Source organism: Hyperolius riggenbachi, chromosome 4, assembly GCF_040937935.1.
Source record: "Hyperolius riggenbachi isolate aHypRig1 chromosome 4, aHypRig1.pri, whole genome shotgun sequence".
Taxonomy (NCBI): domain Eukaryota; kingdom Metazoa; phylum Chordata; class Amphibia; order Anura; family Hyperoliidae; genus Hyperolius; species Hyperolius riggenbachi.
Window position 1 is genome coordinate 47716314 of NC_090649.1, and position 27003 is coordinate 47743316.

Consider the following 27003-nt stretch of genomic DNA (forward strand, 5'->3'; position numbering starts at 1 on the left):
CATCGCCTGTAGCACTGTACGTAGTACAAACAAATAATGGGGAACAAATATACATATGAACTAGAAGACACTGTACAGTCATGACATTGAATAGTAGCAATACAAATACATACATAGTTGATGTGTAGTTGGTACATGTGCATATGTTAAAATTACAGCAGTATGACAGGACTAGGAGGAGGTCCCTGCCCTTGCAAGCTTACAATCTAGAGTAGTGGGAAGGAAACACCGGGGTTAGTGGGTGAGGCAGTGTGCCTTCAGTGCTGCTTATAGCAAATTATAGGCTTGTCTGAACAGGTGTGTTTTCAGAGTACGTTTGAAGGTTTCCAGACTCGTGGCATGAAGATCTGGCTGAGGGAGAGAGTTCCAAAGGAGAGGGACAGCCCGTGAGAAGTCTTGGATGTGAGAGTGAGAGGAGGTGACTAGGCTAGAGGACAAAAGGGTCTCCTGTGAGTAACGGAGGGTCCGGGCGGGAAGGTACCCGGAGATTACAGAGGAAATGTATGGAGGCGATAGCTTGTGTAGAGCTTTGTATGCAAGCGTGAGAAGTTTAAACTGGATCCTTTGGGCATGTACTCTGTAAAGTGCTGCAGAAGATGTCAGTGCTATATAAATAAATAATAGTAATATGGTTGGACAGGATTAGATTGTGAGCTCCTCCGAGGGACAGGTAGTGACAAGACTATATACAATATACTCTGTAAAGTTCTGCAAAAGATATCAGTGCTATATAAATACTAAATAATAATAATAATCTACAAGAAAGTTGTCCTAGGGGTAGAAAAAGTAAAATCTTGCCTTAATTGATGTGCGTGCCAACTACTGCTTCTTCTCCTGATTGCATTAGAATATTATTATTAGGATATTTATTCCATGCCACTCACAGCTTCACATAACAGCCAAAAACAACACAAACCTTCACACAAACCCGATTAATCCTAAGAACACAAGCAAACATAATAAGCCTACTACCTCATCTACTGCTGCTAGCAACGCTCTTCTCCGGGGATAGACATTTTCCCGGCCTGGAAGTCAGAGGTAAAGCATGTTTTATTTGTGTCACCTGTCTGTGATGCCAAAATTGCCAACTGTGCTGTTAGATTAAAGTCTTTGGCCACAACCAACTAAGATCACGCTGGTGATAATAAGGCAAGGGAAACCTTATCACCACACATCGATCGGTATTTAAGTGTTATTTCACTAAATAAACTTGTCTAATTAACATGTAGTGATAAGCTTTCCTTAAAGGGACTCCGAGCAGTGCAGAAACTATGGAAAGATGCATATCATTTTAAATCTCTCTTTCTCCTCTTTCCAATGATATATAAACCGCCGCCCTACGCCTTTTAGTTTTCGCTATTTTCGCGATTGAAATTGCCGCGGCCCCAATTTCAATCGCGAAAATAGAGAAAACTAAAAGGCGTAGGGCGACGATTTAGGTGTCGCCAGAAAGAGGAGAAAGAGAGCTTTAAAATGATATCCAACTTTCCATAGTTACATTGTATTATACAGGGTGACTTTTTCTGCTGAATGGAGCTGAATTATTGCAAATTTCCTTCTGTTTTAAGAAGGCAATTACACCAAGCTTTGCTTTTTTAGTAGGAGGGCTTTTTGGTTCCTTTCATCCCCCTATACATTCCTAGTAGTTTGGGTCACCCTAAGCTGCTTGGTTACTCTGTTGTACTCGACCAAGCCCTATTTCATACAGCCTTATCAATCCCTGCCATGTACTGATGAGGACCAAAAGTCCGAAACAGGCTGTCTACATGTGGGTTTGGTATGGCTGTGTAAAACTTAAAGCTTTAGGCTTGCTATAAACCAGCGGTTCTGGATGCTTGCTTGGCTTAACAAGGGCGGAAAGGGATAATTTGCATATTTAGTAGGTGTGCATTGTGGGTAACCACAAATGTTCATTTATAACTGAATTATTGCAAATTTCCTTCTGTTTTAAGAAGGCAATTACACCAAGCTTTGCTTTTTTAGTAGGAGGGCTTTTTGGTTCCTTTCATCCCCCTATACATTCCTAGTAGTTTGGGTCACCCTAAGCTGCTTGGTTACTCTGGAGCTGCTGACACTGGGAAAAGTGTCGTCCTGTGTAATACAAGTAACTATGGAAAGATGGATATCATTTTAAAGCTCTCTTTCTCCTCTTTCTGGAGACACCTAAATCGTCGCCCTACGCCTTTTAGTTTTCTCTATTTTCGCGATTGAAATTGGGGCCGCGGCAATTTCAATCGCGAAAATAGCGAAAACTAAAAGGCGTAGGGCGGCGGTTTATATATCATTGGAAAGAGGAGAAAGAGAGATTTAAAATGATATGCATCTTTCCATAGTTTCTGCACTGCTCGGAGTCCCTTTAAGTTATCTCCTCTGTAGTTATTCTTACATGCAGTAGATCGGGAGGAAAGGAGAATGCGCAGGCTCCGCCCCTCATGCTGTCTCCACTGCCAGCATGATTACAGCCAGTCTGCAGCCTGTGTATGACAGCCAGGAAAGGAGAGTAAGAAAGGCTGTGTGTGTTTGTGTGTGTGTGTATGTCTGTACTGTATGTGTGTGGCTATGTGTGTATATACATAAGTTTAAAGTCTTTCTTTTCCTCCCTCCCTGTGTGCCTGCTGTGTATTTCTCTCTATGCACAGTCCCCTTCTGTATTAAATACTAAAAAATAAAGCAGACAGCTCAGAATCCTCCTCTTTACATTGCAGTCTCTGGTAACACTCCACTTAACGACCGGCCAGGTGATAACTCCTCGCACACTTTACAGTTGTCATCACTTGCATTCACATCTGGAATTAACATCCTGGCCCATATGCAATTCACTTTTTCTCCTAGGTGATATTTTTAAAATTTGTCATAAAATACCTTTTAAAACACCAGTAAGCTAGAAAATACTCAAAATGTTTATGATAGTAATTTTTCACCAATTTTGGGGTACTTTTTTCAATTACAAAATACTTAAAAGTTATTTTAAAGAGAATATGAAAGTTATCTCCTAGGAGATAACTCAGGAGAAAAAGTAAATTGCATATCCATATTGGCCCCTGTGTTTAAGTTTAGGATTAAGTCATTAATTAAGAATACAGTTGTTAACTTTAGTAATCACTCCTTAATTTAAGGAGAGAATCTGTATTTTAAGGTTTGCCTGAGGTAAATTGCTTAGTGAATACTACATGACATATCACTACATATCACCATGGAGATAACCATCAAAACAGGAGCAGTTGAAAAAGTCACGGCCAAAAATGGCGCAATTGTTATTTACTGTTATGCTATTTAGCGGGCGGCTGCAATTCAATTGAAATGTATTGTACTATTGTTAGCGGGGATCATGGGCTCTTAGGGTTAGGCACCACTGGGAGGGGCGTCTTAGAGTTAGCAGGGCCGGTTCAAGTAACAATTGGGCCCTAGGGCAAGATTAGCCTGGGGGCCCCCCAACATTAGAGGCCCTTTGTTGCAGCCAAACTTCCCCCCTGGGCCCCGGAGCTGGCTGCTGACCCTCCCCCAATCACCTCCTAACTTAACAGACTCTTCAGAGTCCCTGGGGAGCAACAGTTAAAATGGGGGAGGGACACCTTGTGGGCCCGTACAGGCTCTGGGGCCCTGGTGCAATTGCCCATTTCTTCCTATGGTAGCTCTGGCCCTGAGAGTTAGGCACCACCAGGGGGGTCTTAGGGTTATGCACCACCAGGGGAGGGTTCTCTGTGAGAGTAGGGAGAGGTTAGGTTATAGTTAGGTTTAGCATTATCGGTAAATTTACAGGTAATGTAATACTGCAATTAAATTGTTATTTACCGTTTTTGTTATTTAACGTTGCGCTTAAATTGTTATTTACTGTTTACTTCAAATAAGCCCATGTCAAAATTAGCAGGAAGGTTATTCGATATTCGTAAGCTCAGTTTATTCAGGTAATTATATACATGGCCACTTGGCAGATAAAAAACATACACAACAGGTAACACAGTCACAAGTGAACTTAGAGTTTGTGGCTCTGACTTGCTCCACCGAGGGAACATCCACTCAGGAATCAGGTGGTAACAGGACCTTCTGTGGCTACAGAGATATTGTTGTGGATCCTGTGTTAGATCCTCAGACGATACAGCATGAAATAATTGTTTTAAGCAAATGTTATCTAGCATGTGTACAAGGCTTTGGTATCTGGAAACCTCCATAACCGATCCTGAACACGATTGTGCTGGAATGTTTCTGGCAGAGCTGGTCTATGACCACAGATGCCCGTGTAAACATCATGGGACACAGCAGATGCCAGAATAATAGCTGTCACCCTGTATAATGGCCGTCACCCTGTGTAATGACCCCCGCCCTGTATCACGGTTGTCACCCAGAATAATGGCTGTCAGTGTGTGGCAGAAGTGACTCAAGAACCATTTGTGATTTCTCACAGACTTCTGAAAAATGACTCTGCGTTCTCCGATGCGCCTCGGTCCTCTGCGATCTCACATATAAGTATCGTTAACTGTCGGGCAGCGATTACTGTACATGTATCCGTACAACAGCCACACAGATACTAGAAATGCTCATTCGGATTCCGCGGTATTGAAATTTCCTCATTTCCGATCGGAATTTGGAAAACGGAATTCGGAATTCGATTTACAGCAACTCTGTCATTTTAGCCCAATGAGAGAACTCGGATGCATTGGACCAATCAGAGAATGCTGAATTTTGCCGCAAAAATCGGACTACCGCAGTAATTTTAGACCAATCGCAAGATTCCGTCTTTCATTCTCTGATGCAAAAAATGACAAACAAAATACCCCTCAGAAAACAAAAAAAACAGGAAATCGAAAAAAAAAATGGAAATTGGAATAAAAAAGGGCCTTTTTCCACTAGCTTGCGATTTGCAATTTGATTCTGATCACAAAGCGCAAGGTACATTAAACTAATGGAAACTGCATCATTGTTGTTACTACTATCCTACTGCTGTTACTGCTACTGTTATTAGTAAGGTAATAATGAGTGGAGTAGGGATCAGTATAGCAGCCATAGCATCTAGTATGGGGCCCATAGCCAAGGGGGGCCCAGTGGGAAAGGTCAATGGCGATAATGGGATCCCCTGAGGTGCAGAGTAATGCGAGTGGAACAAAGGAGATAAGTTATCTTATCTATACTGGGCTATCTAATATTAGGGGCCCCCTTAGGCTAACGATACTGTATTGCTATCTAGGAGCACCCAATCAAAACTATGCTATGGGGCCTCGTGCTCTCTAGGTACAATTTACTCTGCTTCATTTAACCTCCCTGGCAGTTAATTTTTTTTGCTTTTTTTTTTTTTTTGTTTCATGTAAAGCTACCAGAGTGGTAGCTACATGAAACACCACTAGAGGGCGCATGTGTCCCTCTAGTGCGATCATCGCCGGCATCAATAGCAAACAGGGGAACGCGTATATAACGCGCTCCCCTGTTTGGCTTCTCCTGTCGCCATGGCGACGACCGGGATGACGTCATGGACGTCAGCCGACGTCCTGACGTCAGGCACACCCGATCCAGCCCATAGCGCTGCCCGGAACTCATTGGTCCGGGCAGCGCAGGGCTCTGGCTGGGGGCCCTCTTCTGCCGCTGCGTGCGGGCGATCGCCGCAGAGCGGCGGCGATCAAGCTGTGCGCGCGGCTAGCAAAGTGCTAGCTGCGCGCACAGCACTTTAAATGGCACAAATCGCCCCACCAGGGGCTGAGATATCTTCCTGCGCGGCATAGCTCGGGCTTACCGCCAGGAAGGTTAATGTCCTCACATGACATGCTGCAGCTCAACACAATAGCACACTGGCTGGCTGTGAGTCTGTGACAAACATACTGCTCACCCTCAGCCACTCCCATTCCTCCTCAGGAAGGTACACATAGTACAAACATGCTGCCCCTGTAATCTCTGTCTGATGCAAATGCTTCACCTTGCTTCATGAGAGAACCGGCCCTGACTACCACTCTTATTATGATTACTACTTTTATTACTAATAATAATAATAACCATCATCCTCATCATATAACAATGACAACTTTTTCTGCAATTTTTACTTAAAAGACAACAGAGGTGTCATGTGACATGATGAGATAAATATGGGTATGTACAGTGCCAAGCACACAAATACCGGTAACTAGGCAGTGTTCCTTCTTTTCTTTCTCTGCCTGAAAGAGTTGCAAATCAGGTATGCAAGTGACAGTTTCTGCCCGGGTCGGACTGGGTCAGACTATAGCATAACCCTCACTGATAAGTAATTACAGCCATAAAATACTTTCCTGTCAGTAAATGGCTTCTGGGAGCAGGAAAGAGATAAAAAGGGTGAATAAGTCATAGATTTGACCTCTAGCCTATTTCAATAAAGGTGTCATTGAGCAGAGATAATGAAATAGTAAAAACTTAAAAACTAGATTTAAATATAAAATAATACTGTGGGATATCTAAAAAAAAGTCATTTTTAGGAGAAGGAGGATAGATACAGTTGTTTTTCTCATGAGTTTATTTTCACCTCAGATGTCCTTTCACCATCTTTTTTTGCATTATTGATAAAAAAAATGAATATTAAAATAATAATAATAATAATAATAATAATAATAATAATAATAATAATAATAATAATAATAATAATACTTAATAGTATTATTATTATTTATAATTTATTAAATACTATTTATTTAATTGATTAAATAATATTTATACGGTACCATCCATACTGGCAACTTGCATAACTGAGAAATGGTTGTGTGTTTTGTGCTGTGCATTGAGAGAAGAAGGGTGCATAGCTAATTACGCTGTGACATCACTGGGGAGGGCGGAGTTACATTATACAGATATAGGAAGTGTTTCCGATGCTGAAACCAGAAAAATTTACATAAAAGTCGGTATCCTGAATAATTTTCTGCCTTCTACTATATGTTATTACATTTGTTCTTTGAATACATGTTTGTATATTCAGTCTTCTTTCTCTGTTAAACTATACTTGCTACAGGCTTATGTCCCATTCTCTGTCTGTATGTAATGTTCTAGTTATTATGCACATAGAAACCCACCCTGTATCTGAGTATTCTCACAATGCTCCTCCCCCTTCTGTCTCCACAGTCCCCGTACCCCCTAAGTCAGTCACCTCCCTGATGATGAACAAGGACGGCTTCCTGGGAGGAGTGACGGTGAACGCCGGAGAAGTCTTCTGCTCGGTGCCAGGCCGCCTGTCCCTGCTCAGCTCCACCTCCAAATACAAAGTGACAGTAGGGGAAGTGCAGAGACGCCTGTCCCCACCCGAGTGTCTGAACGCCTCTCTTCTGGGAGGAGTCTTGAGGAGGTGAGTGCGGAGAGGAAGGGCCTCATGCTGCATGTTTGACTGTATTATTCTACTGCATAGTCCTCGTTCCTAGTGTAAAAAACTGAGGTAAATGTCGCACAAAAGAAATTCTGAGGAACCAAGGTGAATTGTCTGGCATTCTCCTTTAGACTTACTAGAGGAATGTTACTTCAGTCTGCAGGTGGCAGCTCTTTAAGCCAGTCTACCATATGCAAACAAGTCCATAAGTTGCAATGAGGACAGAGGTTGGGGTGGCCATGAATGGTAATCAAAAGGCTTCTAGAGAAGCTGGTGTATATTACAGATAGCAGCTTACTACATAGGTTACATAAGACCGACCGTTGTAGGCGATCTGGTGAGATAAACAGTGGCTGTATAAAGAACTACCCCAACCAAGTCAATGGATGCAACAGGGGGCTACAAACTTTAATTCCCTCCCCCTTTCTAACAATCCTCCTTTTCCCCATAGTGACTTCCATAGGGCAGTTGATGCCACCATGACCCATGTTATAGTGTGACCACCATGACCCACAATAACAGTGTGGCACCATTATGCACATGTGCATCCGCTATGACTCCACTCTACCCTTCGTGGAAAACAGTACGACCACTATCAGATCCATTGCCATTCCCCCACATGTGAGACCACCGTGGGACTCCTCACTCACGGAGTGGTGCAGGGGAAGTATATTGAAATGTATAATACCTCCTCCAGCATTGCATTCTCCTTTTTAGTACAGTCACATGGTGTCAGTGACCTCCACCCTGGTCTTGAGCCTTCTCACGTCATGTTACATTGCGGGACATGGAAAATGCCTTGAGCCCAGTTCAGCTGTGAGTAACAGTAGATGCCTACACTGAAAAGGAGGACCCAGTGCTGGAGGATGTAATATACACCATGGGAGGAGCATCGGGAAGCATTGGGGGAGTACCAGAGGAGGGTAAGAAGCTATCTCTACCTCTCTCTGGGCCCCATCAAAACTATGAGGGATGTTTCATCCAATAGTTCCGGGACTGCTAAGCCGCACTCCATAGAGCAGGGGTCTCAAACTCGCGGCCCGAGGGCCATTTGCGGCCCTCGATACAATATTTTGTGGCCCTCGCCGGCAAAAGCTTCCTTATAGTTCGCTTCAGTGCTCCCAAGTAATCCGCCACATCCCCGCCGCTAAACAAGGGCTGCAGAGCCCCCAAATCGCCCGGGGGGCAATCCGCCGGCATTTCCTGGAAGGGGCAGAGCTTCCAGCTGTAGCTCTGACCCTCCTGACGTCAATCGCCGCACAGATCGCCGCCTCTCCCCACCCCTCTCTGTGAAGGAAGAGTGAGAGGGGCGGGCAGAGGCGGCGCCGCGATTGTAAAATTCCTTATGCGGCCCAGCCTCTTCCTGACTTTGCCACCTGCGGCCCCCAGGTAAATTGAGTTTGAGACCCCTGCCATAGAGGCATAGGCATTTGTACCTTGCACTAATGAGTGCCACATAGCTCCAAACAACTGTATTGAGTAACTTTTAAGAGGGGTCAAAATGTGCATTCCACACACCCCCAGGCTCTTAAGAGAAGGAATGAATGCTGCAGTTAACACCAACCCCCCCCCCCCCCCCCTTCCTCTAATTCTGTCCATTTGGATTGGAGTGTGGCTACAACAAGGAGCAGCAATCACCTTTCCCATTTATATTGGCATCCCCAAACCTAATTCCCCTTTATAAAAAGTTAGCCTGTTCTAGCAGCTACCTCCCCTAATGAAGAAGTCCAGTGCCAAAATTTTGCTCCAAAGGTCCTCAAAGTCCACAATTGTCTAATACTGAAACAAGCAGAGCTGAAAATATATGATTGCCATGTAACTTTGGCACCTTAAACCCAAAACAAACTTAAGGCTCAAGTTGTTTTGACGCGGTGGTGTGGAGCACCCCCACAAAAATGAATTGAGCTATTGTACATCTCTGAACTTCAACAGTCTTGACTTCTGACTCAGAGCTCTGAGTTATGACTCAAGGCCTGTGTAGGTCTAGACTTCATGTATATGGTGCCTTCAAATGTATCCACTTCCTGATGTTTTGTTGTCTTTATTGTTATAAAACATTGAGTCACAGTGGATTTAAATTGTTTGTTGGACCCTGATCAACAGAAATAGACTTTTTTTTTCAAAATGTTTTTATTGAATTCCATCAGGCATTAATAGAGAAAATAACATCCTCATAAAGGAGAGAAAATAGACTTGTTTTGTTGTCAAGTAACAAAAGGTTTCTGCAACGTGAATTTAAATTACATTTCAAGAGAAAAGAACATTGCAAAATGGCTGATTGCATAAGTACCTATCCTCTTCAGGTCATTTTTTAGTAGATGAACCTTTGGTAGTAGTATAAGGAGTCACTTTTCTCCATTTGTCTTTTCAATACTGCAAAACTGCTCAAACTCTTTCAGATTATTTTTTTGGGGAAAATTGTTGAACTGCCTATTAAGTGTGGGTCAATTTTGGAATTAGATCAGGAGTCCAGCACACCAGCATATTTCCATTCTTGTTTTAAAGAGAATCTGTATTGTTAAAATCGCACAAAAGTAAACATACCAGTGCGTTAAGGGACATCTCCTATTACCCTCTGTCACAATTTCGCCGCTCCCCGCCGCATTAAAAGTGGTTAAAAACAGTTTTAAAAAGTTTGTTTATAAACAAACAAAATGGCCACCAAAACAGGAAGTAGGTTGATGTACAGTATGTCCACACATAGAAAATACATCCATACACAAGCAGGCTGTATACAGCATTCCTTTTGAATCTCAAGAGATCATTTGTGTGTTTCTTTCCCCCCTGAGGGGAGAGTGCATAGCAGAACCACAACACTGAAGAACTTGGCAGCCTTCCAGACACAGGCTGACAAGTCTGACAAGGGAAAGATACATTGATTTATTACATAGACTGTGATAGTACAAAGTGCTGCAGTAAGCCAGAACACATTAGAATAGCTTTTGGAACTTGTAGGATGATAAAAAACAGGATGCAATTTTTGTTACGGAGTCTCTTTAAACCATTCTTCAGTAGTTTTGGCTTTTGACTTGGAGTTTTTGTCTTTCTGGAAGACAAATCCTCTTCCAAGGCTCAGTACACGCCATTAAATGTATCTTCAGGACTTTCTTCTAAATGACTACATTCATAGTTACATACTTTGTTTGGTTGAAAAAGTCATCCGTCCATCAAGTTCGGCCATCCAATAAGTTAATTCTACTGTGATCTCTCACATCACAAGCCTTCCAGGGCCTGCTGCAGAGAGACATGTTTCACGGTGGGAATAGTGTGTTTATAATGATATGCAGTGTTTGGCTTATGTAAAATATAGTGTGTAGTCTGATGGGCTAAAATCTTCATTTTGGTCTCATCAGACCATGGAACCTTCTACCAGTTGACTTGAGAGTTCACCACTTAGGGGCAACTGTGGGCAAGATGTTAATGAGTTTTTGTTGACAGTGGCAATATTGCTACTCTGCTGAAGCACCTGAGAAGCAGCCCGTTGCTATATGCATAGCCTCTCCCTTCTCACGTAATGAGCTTGTTACTCCTTTAGAGTTGTCCTCTCTTTCTTGGTGGTCATCATCACTAGTCTTCTAGCAGGGCCACTTATGTTTGATGGTTGGTAGACAACTGTACAACTTCACCAAATTTTTAAATTCTCAATTGATTGATTTAATTGTACTCCAAGAACTATTCAATGACTTGGAGATTTTCTTGTGTCCTTCGCGACTTGTATTTTTCAATCACTTTTTTTTATGGAGTTGCTTGGAGTGTTCTTTTGTCTTCATGGTGTAGGTTATGCCTCGCTGCAGACTCACCAGAAGATGGGCCTTCCAGAAACTCGTGTATTTACACTGAAATCGCTTCCAGCGACCTGACTACACACAGGTGATCTCCATTTAATTACGTGACAGGGGGTAATAGTTGGCTCCACCAATGATGATAGGCCATGTTAAAAGGGGGTGGATACCTATGCAATCAGTTGTTTTTTGTTTTTTGCTTCGTCATTAAAGCCTCAGTTCAGGTTTTTGGCTATTTTAATGCATTTTGTTTGGAATATGCTATAGTTTTCAAACACATAGTTATGACCATTGCACGTAAACCATTTTTGTATTATTATATTTTTGTGACGATTATTAATATATTAAAACCTGGATCGTGTGACTGACTTTTTTCAAAGGGAATGTTTCTGGAACAGTTGCACCAAATGTGAAAGTTGTGTGAATAATGGCTTAGTCCACTATTTACCTTTGCTAATAATGAAAAATATGGGCGGGTGAACTACATATTTAAATTAAGACACTATGCAGTGATCTACTTTCATTTTGAGATATAAGTCAGTTTCTGTTGATCAAAGTAATATAAAGAGAATGAAACCGATTGAAAGTTCTATGACACAAGGCGTGAGAGTAAAAATATTCAATAGGCTAGTTAAAAAGGAGCCCTGAGCATGCAGAGGAGGGCTTGGAGCAGGTCCAGCCTTTGATCCTTCTGGGGAAGAGATCCAGGAATAAAGTTTAAGATAGGTCACCAGCCCCTTTCCTAAATATTGACATGACTTCCTTCTGTGGCCTCCGTAAGACGCAAAACATTCCCTCTGCAAAGCTTCCACCTACTCAGCCCAGCTGAGAGGAACACTTTATACTTCAAGTGGCCACCACAGGACCTAAATGAACATATTGGAACCTTACCAACCCTATGGGATGTTCAGCAGATCCTCTGCCTTCTAGTTCTAGCATAATTTCCCATGGAGGAAATGATGGCCCAACTAAGGAAGAATGGAACATAGGTGACATTAAAATAGACATTACATTAAGTTAGGCACTAGGAAGAGGTTTACAATTTTTAGCATTTTTTGTTGGTTGGGGCTAGGTAACGGTTAGGCATTATTCTTTTGGGATAAGCTTGGTGTTAGGACAAGCTTTATTTTGAGGGGTAGGTTAGAATTAGATGCTAACAAGATCGCATGATATGCAGTGACTTCACGTGATAATGATACTTTGCGCGCGAATTCATGCCGTTCGCGCAAAGTCATACTTTTACGCGCGCAAACCTTTGCGCAAATTATATCACATGCAAAGCGTTTTTTCACTGTCGTGCTAAGTGTTAGCACGCTTTAATGAATCAAGCCCACTGTGTTTATCAACTGAATGGCCAGTTAAGTAAATAATTCAAAAAGAAAAAATATAATTATGTCCTGCAAAACTAAGGACGCGACTAGGTGAGTATGGGAGATGGGGAAGTTGGTGAGAACTGGGAAGGGTGCACATTTTCAGGTTAAGTAGAAAGTAAACATTTAATTGGGCATGACCGAAGTTGAATTTTCCAGTAACAGGAAAGATTTTTGCCGCGTGTAGTTTGGTTTGTATGTGTGTATTCTTACATATACTCTCTGTCACATGTTCCTGCCACTGGTAACCCTAATCATTGCCTGTGTTCCCTTGCAGAGCAAAATCTAAAAATGGAGGAAGGTCCTTGAGGGAAAGATTGGAAAAGATTGGCCTGAATTTACCAGCAGGAAGACGCAAAGCTGCCAATGTCACTTTATTGACCTCCCTGGTGGAAGGTGAGATTGCAATACACTTCCGGTCTTCATTCATACGAACATTACCTTTTTGTTGAGAATATGTTTTTAGATGTTTTTACCTTGCCATTTTTGCAGAGATGCATGCAATCATTACAAAATCCCTGAAGGATGTGCTGATTGCTGATTACTGCTTATGTTTTAGAAAGAGCTGCAGTGTCTTCTGCTTTGTGCAGCTAATGACTCATGCAGGAAGAGCAGCCCATATAGAGAGTGTATGACAACCGTAATGATTTCTTGATTGTATGAAAAGAAAAGAATAACATAGGTGATTTTTCATAATATTAAATAAGAAATTTTGAATTTTCAGCCCAGAAAACAATGAAGATGAAATGAGGCCCAAGGCAAAATGTATTAGCCTTTGCATCCTCCTATAGTCTAGTGATAGTGGCAGCGGGATAGTAGTGGCAGCTGGACCCCTTAATACCTACTAGCCCCAGGCAGTTGCCTAGGTGGCCTTGTGGATGACCCTGCTCTGTTTTGGGCCCCTTGTACTGAACAAAGCATTTGACGGACAGTAGTATCCAATACTGATTTGCTCTGTGTTTGTGTGTAGGATTGGTTAAAAATTTTATCCAGTTTTCATCTCTGTCTGTGGCTGTTTGGTGATGCCCCCACCATATGGGCGTGGAGATTTTGTAGACTGGTTCTGTTGGGTATTGGTTGAAGTTGATGGAATTTTAGCAAAGTACGATAACTGATACTGATATTCTGCTATCGGCTTTGTGACAGTGTTTTTGTCACAGTTTTTGAAGCTTCTCCCCCTTGATTGGCTGTTCCTTTGTGATCCCTTTCTGCGTCTTCATGCAAATATATGTTCACATTTGGCCACATGGACATAGGTGATAAGAAAAATGAATGTGAAGGTGACAAGTTTAGGTGACAGAAATGGGTTAACAAGAAGGGAGGCTATGGTTAGGTGTCAGGAAAGGTTTAACATCACAGTGGGAGGATAAGGTTTGGTGACAAGAAGGGGTTTGCATCTTCACATTAAGGGTAAAGATAGAAATAGGCCAGGGAAAAATAAGTGAGGAGGATATGGTTAGGTGTCAGGGAGGGGTTAACATTAAAGTGAACCTCCAGACTAAAAATCTACTCCGCTGCACTGAAAAGGCTTGGTGTTTCTTTAACAGTTTCACAGCATCAGAACTTTGTTTTTCATACTCAAGCCTCATTTTTAGCTGCACAGAAGCTAAGCTCCGCCCCATCAAAAAATCTGCTCTGGCATTATTCCCCTGATGCTGTGCAAAGCATGATGGAATTTTTGATGTTGTTGTTCTTGTTCTGCTGTTCACCTCCTTTCAACCAAAAAGATGGGGTTAACATTAAGGGGGAGAATAGGGGTGGGTGTCTGAAAGGGGTTAATGTAACAGGAAGATAGAGTTAGGTGACAGAAAGGGGTTCAAGTTTAGAGGGAAGTTAAAGTTAGGTGTGAGAAGGGAGTGAACATTAAGGGTTGAAATTACAGTTAGGTGTCACAAAGAGGTTAACATTATAGGGAAGGTTAAGGTGAGGCGTGGGGTCGGGGGCGGGGTTTAACCACAGGGCACGGTTACACGTAGCAGAATGATTGTGAGAGAAGACAAAAGTACTTCTGAAGCATATTACCTATTTGATGCATGAAACTAAAGCAAAAACAAACAGTGTCCAAAACTCAGTCCGAGCAGCGTGTGCACAGGTGGCGAGGCTAGCAGGGCAGTGCTGAACTAGTCCGTACTAGTCCTGCTGAGCTGTTTATGCTAATGTTTAGATGGGTTTCAGTAGATCCACGTCCAGTTTTTGGATCATTTCACTGCAGTCTTCTCCAGCCCACAAGAACCTCAGTACATCAGGCTCAGCATTTAGGGGCATAACTACAAATCATGCCCCCTCCCCCCCAGCAAAACTTTAATGGAGCCCCCAATGGTCACTCCCCCTGGTGACCCTCACAGCCTGGGGGCCCATCTTGCAAGGGTCATAAACTAGTGTGGACATCATAATCTTCACACCCATAACAAGTGTAGCCACAAAAACACCTGATCTTAAGAATGGTCACCTTTATCGGAGGGAGTGTAGTAGTAGTTGGGGCCCCCTTAGGCTCTAGGCCCTCTTGCAGTCATAGAGGCTGCTTCCTTGTAGTTACACCAAGAGGCATAACTAGAAATCACTGGGGCCCCCTGTTAAACTTTTGATTGGGCTCCTTTCCCTCTGCGAGTAGAGAGCACTGAAGGAGGGGTCTGAGGTGAGGGAGGGGGGAGTAACGCCCACCACCCCACCGCTGTGCGCACACTGCCCACCTCCTGCCGCTAAAAATAGCCCTGGGTGGGCTTCCAACCAGGTTTTACTCCCCACAGGCCCCCCTGCGACTGTATCCCTTGCAGAGGCTATTGTTACGCCCCTTGGTTACACCCCTGCCAGCGTCATAATCCTCCATCTAGCTTCCTCCATAGCTTTCCATCCATCTCGGAGCAGCTCGATAGCACGTGTAACCAGATACTCCCTTCAGGAATAATTACGAGCATCTGAACAGGGGAAAGCATAGAGCCGTCATTAGAGTACAGGGACGATTTACACTAATCATGATCCACTTTACAGTATGTTAAATGATAATACAGCCGGCTGACATGTCGTAATGCGAGGGAAACAAGTGTAATTACCAGTCATCTATCTGTCTCTGGTGACTGGTGAGGGATTATCACGATTATTACTATTATTGTTTCACGTTTTCACATGTAGATTGCTTAATAAAGATATTTACAGGCTCAGTGGGGACTGACGGGCTTGTGGCCATCCTACAGGAAATATAACACAGCTCATGAAACAGTTTGACTGTTATACAGTGTTGTATGTTCAAGAGGAAATAGCTTTGGTTTTAAGAGGTAGTAGACAGTCCGGCCAGGCAACGGGGCTAGAAAAATAACCCACATGTCCCCCTTGCTTACTGCTAAACATTGGATTGTTCTGTAGCAGTGCATTGATGAGTTATTGTTGGGATTCAGGGCTGACATTCCATAGGGCTAAATGGGGCAAATATATGAGGGCCCCCAAGCCAGCTGCCGGGGCTCACCTAGATCTCATTTCAACTTTATTGTGGTCCCCGACAGTCCTGGCAAGATTTCTGCAGCATAGCGACTTACCTGTCCTGGTTGGCATGCTCTTCCATTAGTCCGTCGGTCAATACATTCTCATCTTCATGATTGCTGGCCACAATAACATTCATCTGAGATGCAACCCTGTGAGGATTTAGATGGGAACACCTGGGGCCATGGACTAACACCCTTTTTCTTCAAGTGGAGAAGACCTAGAATTGTGGTGGATCTCATCAGAGTTGAGTTGCTTTCTACAATTACTCTGAGGGCATCTAAAGAACACTGAAAGAACTAAAGGACTCTCTAACATCAGCTATGGTTAGAGTTCACGACCTAGTGATAATAATGGCTCTGGGCAAAACTGGAGCTCCGTGGACGTATACAATAAGACAAAAACCACTCCAATACTTACCCAGATTTTCAAAGGACAATTCTGTGATTTTGAGGCCTTGTGGCATAAACTCTATGAGGGAACAAGTGAGCATTGGATCTGTCTGGATATTACATGTCCCATTACTACTAAAGTGATTTAGCAGCAAGGATGTCATACCAACTTTGAAACATGGTGCTATCAGTGTGAGGATGCCTTGTTGTGTCTGGACCTGAAACAGTTGCTTTTATTAAAGGAACCATGGGCTCTACACCTTATCCAAAACTTCTTAATGCTGTACCAAACTTGTATTATTTACAGTGGGAATTCAGATACCTACTGGGGTCATTGACATCTCAACACTCCCATCCTGCTACTCGTAGCCCTCACTATGTGATTGTTTCTCACAATCTGCATTGAAGCTGGGGGTAGAACGAAAGCTTAGGAAGGGCCAGGCAAGTGTTTGCTTGCTTTGTGATGACATAATTGCACAAATGCACACTCAAAAACTATTCTGTTACAAGGACATCCCCTAAGGTATTTGGAAGGACTGAGACCCACGTACCATGGACAGTAGGGATGCTGACTATGCAATCTTACAGTGTAAACCATTTTGAGAATGTGGTTGAAAACTGAAGTATGTCATCCATCCAAAAGGTGAAAAGCTGAAGTTTACTGGAGTTATGCAATATGATAAGGATAAGGAAAACCCAAAAACAAATGGATGAAAAAAAGAAAAAAGCAAGTCTATGACTTTGGACTGGCCCTGTCAAAGAGCCAAACAGATGCTGTGGTGACACGGTGAATCAAGTCATGTATTTGAAATTTGAACTGAAGAAGTTCTGAAAAGAGCGATCTAAAATTTCTCAGGAGGAACATGAACGTGTAGCTGAACATGGGCGGTACATGTTTGAGGTTTCTGAAGTTCTGTTTGATGTTGTGTATTTTGTTTGGAGATAAGAAAGTAGTGTGAAATCAATACAATAACAGTGAAAAGCAGGAGGGTGGTCACATACTGTCCACTGACTGAGTGATTATCCTCAGTGCCACGAATGATGAATTCTCTAACTGGAACAGGCATGCAGATCAGCTCCTCTGAATTGATGCCTTTGAGTTGTGGTGCTGGAGAAGAGTTCAGAGAGTCCCTTTAACTGCAAGAAGATTCAATCAGTCAATCCTTAAAGAGAACCCGAGGTGTGTTTAAAGAATGTTATCTGCATACAGAGGCTGGATCTGCCTATACAGCCCAGCCTCTGTTGCTATCCCAAACCCCACTAAGGTCCCCCTGCACTCTGCAATCCCTCATAAATCACAGCCATGCTGTGAGGCTGTGTTTACATCTGTAGTGTCAGTCTCAGCTGCTCCCCCGCCTCCTGCATAGCTCCGGTCCCTGCCCCCATCCCTTCCCTCCAATCAGCAGGGAGGGAAGGGATGCAGGCGGGGACTGGAGTTCTGCAGGAGGCGGGGAGAGCAGCAGACTGACACTATAGAGATAAACACAGCCAGCTCTGACAAGCTGTTTGTCAGCAGCGTGGCTGTGATTTATGAGGGATTGCAGAGTGCAGGGGGACCTTAGGGGGGCTTGGGATAGCAACAGAGGCTGGGCTGTATAGGCAGATCCAGCCTCTGTATGCAGATAATATTCTTCAAACCCACCTCGGGTTCTCTTTAAAGAAAGTGAAGTGTGGTCCGGTGTTAGTAGAGGAGCAGAAATCAAACATCAAACCAAACCCGTTGATTCCGATGATACCTTTAATGACTAACTGTACATTTATTTATTATTTATTTATTTGTTGTATTTATAAAGCGCCAACATATTACGCAGCGCTGGACATTAATTTAGGTTACAGACAATATTTAGGGGTGACAAACAGCAATATGACAATACAGGAATACAAGAAAACCAGATCACACAGCACAGTATGAGTACAAGGTAATGCTTAGTCAGTCACTGGATGGGAGCATGGAGTTAGGCAAGTTAGGTTCACTCAAATGCATAGCATGGGTGCACAGTAATAGAGGTGCATGATCAGGTAGGACACAAAAGGAGTGAGGACCCTGCCCAAAGGCTTACAATCTAGAGGGAGAGGTAGGGACACGAGAGGTAGGGGACCAGAGTTCGGCTGTGGGTTTAGAGCAATTGTGAGGGGTGGTGGGCAAGAGTGAAAAGGTGAGTTTTGAGGGCCTTCTTGAAGGTGTTGAAGGAGGGGGCTGCCCTAATGGGTGGAGGTAGGGAGTTCCATAGTGTCGGAGCGGCTCTTGAGAAATCTTGGAGGCGTGCATGGGACTGGGTGATGCGGGGGACGGTCAGGCGAAGTTCATTGGAGGAGCGGAGTGAGCGGCTTGGTGTGTATCTCTGAGTAAGATCAGAAATGTAGGTTGGACAGGTTTTGTGGATGGATTTGTAGGTCAGACACAATATCTTGAATCTGATTCTGGACTGGATAGGAAGCCAGTGGAGGGATTCACGGAGGGGAGCCGCCCTGGTGGAGCGATGGGAGGGGTGGATAATTCTGGCAGCCGCATTCATGATGGACTGCAGTGGGGCTATTCGGGTCTTAGGGAGTCCAGACAGAAGGGCATTGCAGTAGTCGAGGCGGGAAATTATGAGGGCATGGATGAGGAGTTTGGTGGTGGCAGGGGTCAGGAAAGGGCGAATCTTACAGATGTTACGAAGGTGGAAGTTGCAGGACTTTGTGAGGTTTTGGATGTGGGGAGTGAAGGAGAGTGCGGAGTCCAGGGTGACACCCAGACAGCGGGCTTGAGAGGTAGGGTGAATAGTAGTGTGGTTAACAGTGACCTGCACATCTGGGAGGTCCAGGGATGACCGGGGTGGGAAGATCATAAATTCCGTTTTGTCTAGATTTAGTTTTAGGAACCTAGCGGACATCCAGGAGGAGATGGCAGATAGGCAGGAGGAGACCTTGTCCATGGTAGTGGTGGATATGTCAGGGGTGTGGAGATAGATTTGGGTGTCATCTGCATACAGATGATAGTTAAAACCCATGGAGGAGATAACCTTGCCAATGGAGGATGTGTATAGGGAGAACAGTAGGGGGCCAAGGACCGAGCCTTGGGGGACTCCCACTGAGAGGTGGTTGGGGGTGGACGAGGACTCATTGAAGGAGGTCGTGAAGGAGCGGTTGGAGAGGTAGGATGAAAGCCAGGTCAGGGCGAGATCGTGAATGCCCATGGATTGGAGGGACTGGAGGAGTAGGGGATGATCTACTGTATCAAAAGCTGCTGAAAGGTCAAGGAGGAGGAGAATGGTGTATTTACCTTCAGCTTTAGCTAAGGCATGGCTGTACATGGTTTACTGCAAGCTTTCAAAATGTTAAAGAGAACCCGAGGCGGTTCATTGGGGCAGATGGGACACAGAGGCTTGTTCTCTGCCTCATGATATGCCTCTATGTCCCCCACACCGCCGCTCTCTGCCCCCCCCCCCCCCCCCTCCGTCGCGATATAGCCCCCAAACTTAGCAACAATATTTGTTGCTATATCGGAGTGAAAATAGAGGAGAGGAATTCTCTGCTCAAAATGCCTGCTAGGGGCATTCCTGCAGGCTTTCCAGAGCTGCCATTGGGCATCTCTCTCTCTCCTCAGCCGTGACACCTACCGCTCCCCGCCTCCTTGCACGCTGCGAGAGAGAATCAATCTCTCCTTCCAGCGTTGTGACCCAGAGGTCTCAAAAGTGAAAGTGGGCCAGTTCGGTCCACAGGAGTCGGGGAGAGCGGCGTGGATATCAGCTACCTGATCCGCACAGCCCCTCGAATCAGGTAGCACCATTTTATTTTTTATGGGCCCACCTCGGGCTCTCTTTAAAGAGAACCCAAAGCGGGGTTCTCACAACGAAATCCCCATACAGAGGCTGGGTCTGCCTATAGAGCCCAGCCTCTGTTGCTATTTAGATCGCCCCTTAATCCCCCCTGCGCTCAGGGAGACCCCATAAATCACAGCCGCGCTGCGCGGGCTGTGTTTACCTTTGTAACGTCAGTCTCAGCTCTCCCCCGCCTCCTGCATCGCTCCGGTCTCCGCCCACGTCCCTTCCCTTCAATCAGCGGGGAGGGAAAGGATGTGGGCGGGGACCGGAGCGATGCAGGAGGCGGGGGAGAGCAGAGACTGACGTTACAAAGGAAAACACAGCCCGCTCCGACAAGCTGCGTGTCAGCAGCACGGCTGTGTTTTATGGGGGAATTGCAGAGCACAGAGAGGGCTAAGGGGTGATCTAAATAGCAACAGAGACTGGGCTCTATAGACAGACCCAGCCTCTGTATGGGGATTTTATTCTCAGAACCCCGCCTCGGGTTCTCTTTAAGTTTCTTCTTCAGGCACAGTTCTGTATAATGCCTGAAGAAGAAACTTAACGTTTCAAAAGCTTGCAATAAACTATATACAGTCATTAAAGTTATCACCGGAATCAACATTTGTAGGTTTGATGCCTGCATCCTTAAAGAAATTAACCCTGACTGTTCACTGGAAGGAGCAATGCTAAAGCTGAAGGCATCAGGACAAAAAGTGATGTGAATTTCAACATTTTTCAGGTGTAATAAGAAATAGAGTTGCCACGACAGCTTTAGGACCCAGAGGCTTCCCCCTCCCCGGAGTTGAGTACCCCCGAGGGGAGGTTTTTGTCCTAACAGGTTTCCTTTAAGTTAAAAAACAAAACAAAAAAAAATGCACACAAGCCTAGCCTAGGAATCTAAGGGTTACGTCTAACAGAATTATGGGGTCCTACACGAGTTCAAAGAAATGATGAACTTGGTGTTGCTGGATTTTCAGCCTACTGGTTACAGTGGAAGACATTCGCCCGATCAGCAGTGAGTTTTTTTTTTTCTTCAGGTATATTTCTTCCTTGCTGTCTCTGCATCAGCTTCTTCTCCTCAGTAATAACACGCTGATCCTGATCACTAAAATGGAAGAGCGTGGCAGCCTGCCTGTGAATCTGAAATCCATCCAATCCCCTCAGGTTATCCTGAAGAAAGGATTGCCGAGATCCCCGCCCTCCCTGACTTCTGGCCACCTCTAGTGCGCTCCCAGCTTTCTTGTGTGACACACACAGCACATTCCTGCGAGTCGCAAGAAGGGCCCACAGCTGCAGGCGTGAAACATGAGAGCGCAACTAGCGCACAATATGACAGTTAGGATTATATTTAGCTTCATTATTGTTATGTTTCCCCACTCTATACTCTTTAAAGAGAGCCTGTGCTTGTTTCTTCCTGTCAGTCAATGTGACGTACAGAGATGAGAGCGGATTAAACAATGATTGTACGCCGCTGCTTCTGCTGTCACTATGGCTGTAAAGGATAATAACTGTAACAGAAATCAAATCAAAACCCCAAACAAACGATGACAACTGGTAGCAGGTGATACCGTGCATTTTGTTAAAGGATGCCTAAAGTGAGAGGGATAGGGAGGCTGCCATATGTATTTCCTTTTAAGCAATGCAGATTGCTTGGCTGTCCTGCTGATCATCTGTCTCTAATACTTTTAGCCATACACGCTGAGCAAGCATGCAGATCATGCCTGTTTCAGGTGTGTGATTCAGACACTACTGGTGCTTGAAGGATCAGGAGGACACTAAGCAACTGGTATTGTTTAACAGATTAGACATATGGCAGCCTCCATTTTCCTCTCCTTTCAGATGCCCTTTAAACACATATGAGAAAAGATCACACTTCTATTAAAAACCGCCAGGGGGCAGCGCAGCAGTTTTTTTTTTTTTAAAACATGTAGCGAGCCCAGGCTTCGCTACATGATAGCCGCTGTGCAGCGGCATCCCCCCACCCTCTTCGATCGCCTCCGGCGACCTCCGATCAGGAAATCCCATTCAAAGAACGGGATCTCCTGGAGGGCTTCCCCCGCCGCCATGGATTGGGAGTCCTGATCCACCCCTCAGCGCTGCCTGGCACTGATTGGCCAGGCAGTGCACGGGGTCTGGGGGGGCGGCACGGCACGGTGAGCGGCGACTAATCGGTGGGTAGCGGCTGCAATCGGAATGCACACGTAGCTACCAAAGTGCTAGCTGCGTGTTGCAAAAAAAAGATTATTGGCCCAGCAGGGCCTGAGAAAACCTCCTGTGCGGCTTACCCCGGGTTACCGCCAGGAAGGTTAAAGGGAATCTGACGTGAAAATAAACCTTGGAGACAATTGAATTGTATGTGTAGTACAGCTAAGAAATAGAACGTTAGCAGCAAAGAAACAAGCCTCATATTGTTTCCAATACAGGAAGAGTTAATAAACTTCAGTTGTTATCTATACAAAAGAGCTTCTCTGAGCTCTTTTACCCAACTTGTCAGTCCTATTTCTGAAGCAGTTATACATCAAAGAAACAGTCAGAGACAGATTTAGATAAGGTTTTACTGCAGGGGAGTTCAAAGGGTCATTAGTGCTGCTCTGTTTCATAGTTTAAATTAAAATACAGAGTGCGGTCCGTAATTGGAATTATGACAGAATAATGCAATGTTATAAAAAAAAAAAGCTACAGTGGAGGAAATAATTATTTGACCCCTCACTGATTTTGTAAGTTTGTCCAATGACAAAGAAATGAAAAGTCTCAGAACAGTATCATTTCAATGGTAGGTTTATTTTAACAGTGGCAGATAGCACATCAAAAGGAAAATCGAAAAAATAACCTTAAATAAAAGATAGCAACTGATTTGCATTTCATTGAGTGAAATAAGTTTTTGAACCCTCTAACAATAAAAGACTTAATACTTAGTGGAAAAACCCTTGTTTGCAAGCACAGAGGTCAAACGTTTCTTGTAATTGATGACCAAGTTTGCACACATTTTAGGAGGAATGTTGGTCCACTCCTCTTTGCAGATCATCTCTAAATCCCTAAGGTTTCGAGGCTGTCTCTGTGCAACTCTGAGCTTGAGCTCCCTCCATAGGTTTTCTATTGGATTAAGGTCCGGAGACTGACTAGGCCACTCCATGACCTTAATGTGCTTCTTCTTGAGCCACTCCTTTGTTGCCTTTGCTGTATGTTTTGGGTCATTGTCGTGCCCATCCACGACCCATTTTCAGTTTCCTGGCAGAGGGAAGGAGGTTGTCGTTCAGGATTTCACTGTTAAAATAAACCTACCATTGAAATGATACTGTTCTGAGACTTTTCATTTCTTTGTCATTGGACAAACTTACAAAATCAGTGAGGGGTCAAATAATTATTTCCTCCACTGTATATAACTGAAAATAAAACTATGAGTCTTTCAGTTGCTGCTAATGTTCTATTCATTATCTGTACTACACATACAATTCATTGTATCAGTTTTTTTTTCACTTTAGTGCCACTCTAATAAACACAGAGGTGTGAACTATGAATGCATATTTGTGAAATTACCAGACAGCAATTAAAGACAGCTTTTCAGTTTTAAAACAACTTAAAGGACGGCCTGTCAGATTTTTTTGTTTTGTTTTGATTTATTTAAATTCTCCATCTTCTCTTGATTTTCTGACATATGGCATCTTGGCAGAAAATGGGGAATCATTTCCCCAATTTTACGGTTGCCTGAAGAGGTTCGAGACAACTCTGTGAGGCCACCTGTCAAAGTTAGGATCTCCTGTCTCCTTTGATAGCTTTCCACCCATTTCCTGTCATGTGCCTGAGACAGGAAGTACTAAGGGGATACCTCATGAATAGATGAAGAACATCACTTCCAAGCACAAGAATGAGGGTGGTTTTAATTCCAAATACACAACATCATAAACAAATCCAGCATTTAAAGCTGTTCAAGAGCCCTTTGTCAAGTCATTATAATAGGCAAACAGATTGTTTGAGTATGTATGTTTGATTAAGAGTCAAGTCAAATGCTGTCTGACTATCAAAAGGGCTTTTATTCTGAAGTGCTGACTGTTTGTGCTCCTTCCCTGCAGGTGAAGCTGTCCATCTCGCCCGGGATTTTGGTTACATCTGTGAAACGGAATTTCCAGCCAAGGCGGTGTCTGAATACTTGAACAGACAGCACACAGACCCGACCGATCTGCACTCCAGAAAGAACATGCTGCTGGCCACTAAGTGAGTAGAAAACCACATGTGCAGCATGCCAATCGCTTTTTTTTTTGGGGGGGGGGGGGGGGGGAGGGGTTTGTCTGGGATTCTCATCCTGACTGGCCAGAACTATTGACCGATCAGTTTTGACATTTTCTGATGACATCTCTGGTGCAAAGTCCAATGATGATCATTGGAGGTCCTTCCCTTTTAAGTCCAGAGGTGGAGCAGTGGTACTTTATAGCATACTCTGCATGGTTATTGAACACTTAAAGATCTCATGGTGCTCTCACTGTGGCAAGAACTTTCTGGTACAACATTCTGAAGAACCTTCTAATTGACTTTACGTGGATGGCAATGCAAGAGAGCCCCTGTTCTAGAATATGCAGAAATGGGGCCTTATTTAATTCACTTTTAAGAGTTTTCTAAAGGCCAGGAATGTCCAACTCCAGTCTTCAAGGGCCATATTCATTCCAATGTTTAGGATGGACAGCAATATGGAGAAATGTGTTCAACGTAATTTGGCTGTGCCAAACATGTGTGAGGACCTTGGCCCTCAAGGACTGGAGTTGGACATCCCTGTCGCAGGTGATATTTTCACACCGTATCAATAAAGGAAGCAAGACAATAGTCACAATAATGTTGACAGTACTTTTTCACCAGCTTTTTGGTGCTTTTTCAATTACAGAGTGCCAAAGTTATTGAAAACAGAAGATGAAAAATTATTTCCTGGGAGAAACATTTTGAGAAAATGTGAATTGAATAAGGCTAATAGATACAGTTGGCTGGTCAGATTCTATGCTAGAGTGTGTATTTATATAGAGAGAGGAATACAGGATGTGTGTGGACTTCCTTTAGGGTGCAATCTGAATATGGTGTGTTGATGTAATGTACACAGACAGGAGTATATTGACTGTTGTGATGGTGGAACATACGTACTGTAGAAACAGATAGACCTGTCTGGTGCTACTCTATAACACAGATGTGTATTTGGTTACTGGAACTCTAGCCCAGAGAGTGGAATATTGGATTGGGACACAGGCCTAAAATAAACTTAAAGCACTGCAGTTAATTTTTGATGGTTCAGTCTCCCCCATGAACATGTGTGAACACTGTACAGTCAGTGGAATTCTAGAGTACTGTACCTAGATACATGAATATCAGGCTGTTGTAAGTTTAGAATACATATAGAAATTAATAATGGCTGGTGTGATTCTAAAGAACAAAGAAAAATGAGTATCAGGCTGCTGTGATTCTAGAGTTTTAAAAGAGTTTAATATCAGACTATGTTGATTCTAGTAGAGAACATAGAGAAATTAATATCAGGCTGGTGTGATTCTAGAGTACATAGAGATATAAATATAATGGTGGGATTCTAGAGTTTGTAGAAAAATTACTATTAAGCTGGTGTGATTCTAGAATTTAGAGATAAATTCATATCAGTCTGATGTAATTCTAGAGTACATACAGAAATAAATATCAGGCTGGTGTGATTCTAAAGCACATAGAAAAAATAAATAAAGGCTGGTGTGATATTAGAGTTTGTAGAGAAATTAATATCATGCTGGGGAGATTCTAGAGAACATCGATAATTCAAAATTAGGTTGGTGTAATTCTAGGGTATACAGAGAAAGGAATGTAAGGCTTGTGTGATTCTAGAGTATAAAGATAAATGAATAATAGGCTGGTCTGGTTCTAGAGTACAGAGAGAAATACACATCAGGCTGGTGCGATTCTAGAGAACAAAGTGAAATGAGTATCAGGCTGTCATGATTCTAGAGTTTTTAGAGTGATCAGGCTAATATAATTCTAGAGAACATAGAGAAATATATATCAATCTGCTGTGATTCTAGAGTACAGAGAGAAATGAATAATAGGCTGGCGTGATTCTAGAGTACAGAGAAATGAATAAAAGACTGGTGTGATTCTAAAGTACATACAGAAATAAATAATGGACTGGTGTAATTCTAGAGAACATAGATAAATTAATAATGGGCTGGTGAAAGTCTACATCACATATACATGAAAAGGCTGGTGTGATTCTAGAGCAATAGAGAAATAAATATCAGGATGTAGTGATTCTAGAGCACATACAGAAATGAATATCAGGCCAGTGTGATTCTAGAGCACATAGCAAAATGAAAATCTGGCTGGAGGGATTTTACAGTACATAACAAAATGAATATCAAGCTAGTGGGATTCTAGAGTACATAGATAATTAAATATTAGGCTGGTATGGTTCTAGAGTACAGACAGAAATGCATATCAGGCTGGTTTGATTTTAGAGAACACAGAGAAATTACTATCAGGCTGGTGTGATTATAGAGAGCATAGAAAAATGATTATCAGTCTGGTGTGACTCTAGAGAACAGAGTATCATGCTGGTGTGATTCTAGAGTTTTTAGAAAAAAAATAATATCAGGCTGGTTTGATTCTAGAGCACATAGAGAATGCATATCAGGCTGGTGTAATTCTAGAGCATACAGATAAATTAATATCAGGCTGGTGTGATTCTAAAGTGCAAAGACAACAGGAGTATCAGGCTGGTGTGTTTCTAGAGAAATAGAGAAATACATATCAGGCTGTTGGGATTCTAGAACACATAGACAAATGAATATCAAGCTGGTGTGATTCTAAAGTGCAAAGACAAAATAAGTATTAGGCTGGTGTGATTCTAGAGCAATAGAGAATGTATATCAGGCTGGA

At 43.3% G+C, this 27003-nt stretch overlaps 1 protein-coding gene across 1 annotated transcript in view; it reads left to right on the plus strand.

Annotated features, from left to right (window-relative positions):
* The window catches only part of TFAP2B (transcription factor AP-2 beta), a 99884-nt gene that overhangs the window by 63962 nt on the left and 8919 nt on the right, over window positions 1-27003 (plus strand). The window contains 3 exon segments of the mRNA XM_068280028.1: window positions 7069-7288; window positions 12736-12854; window positions 24183-24324. Of these exon segments, the coding sequence (XP_068136129.1) occupies window positions 7069-7288; window positions 12736-12854; window positions 24183-24324 (481 nt within the window).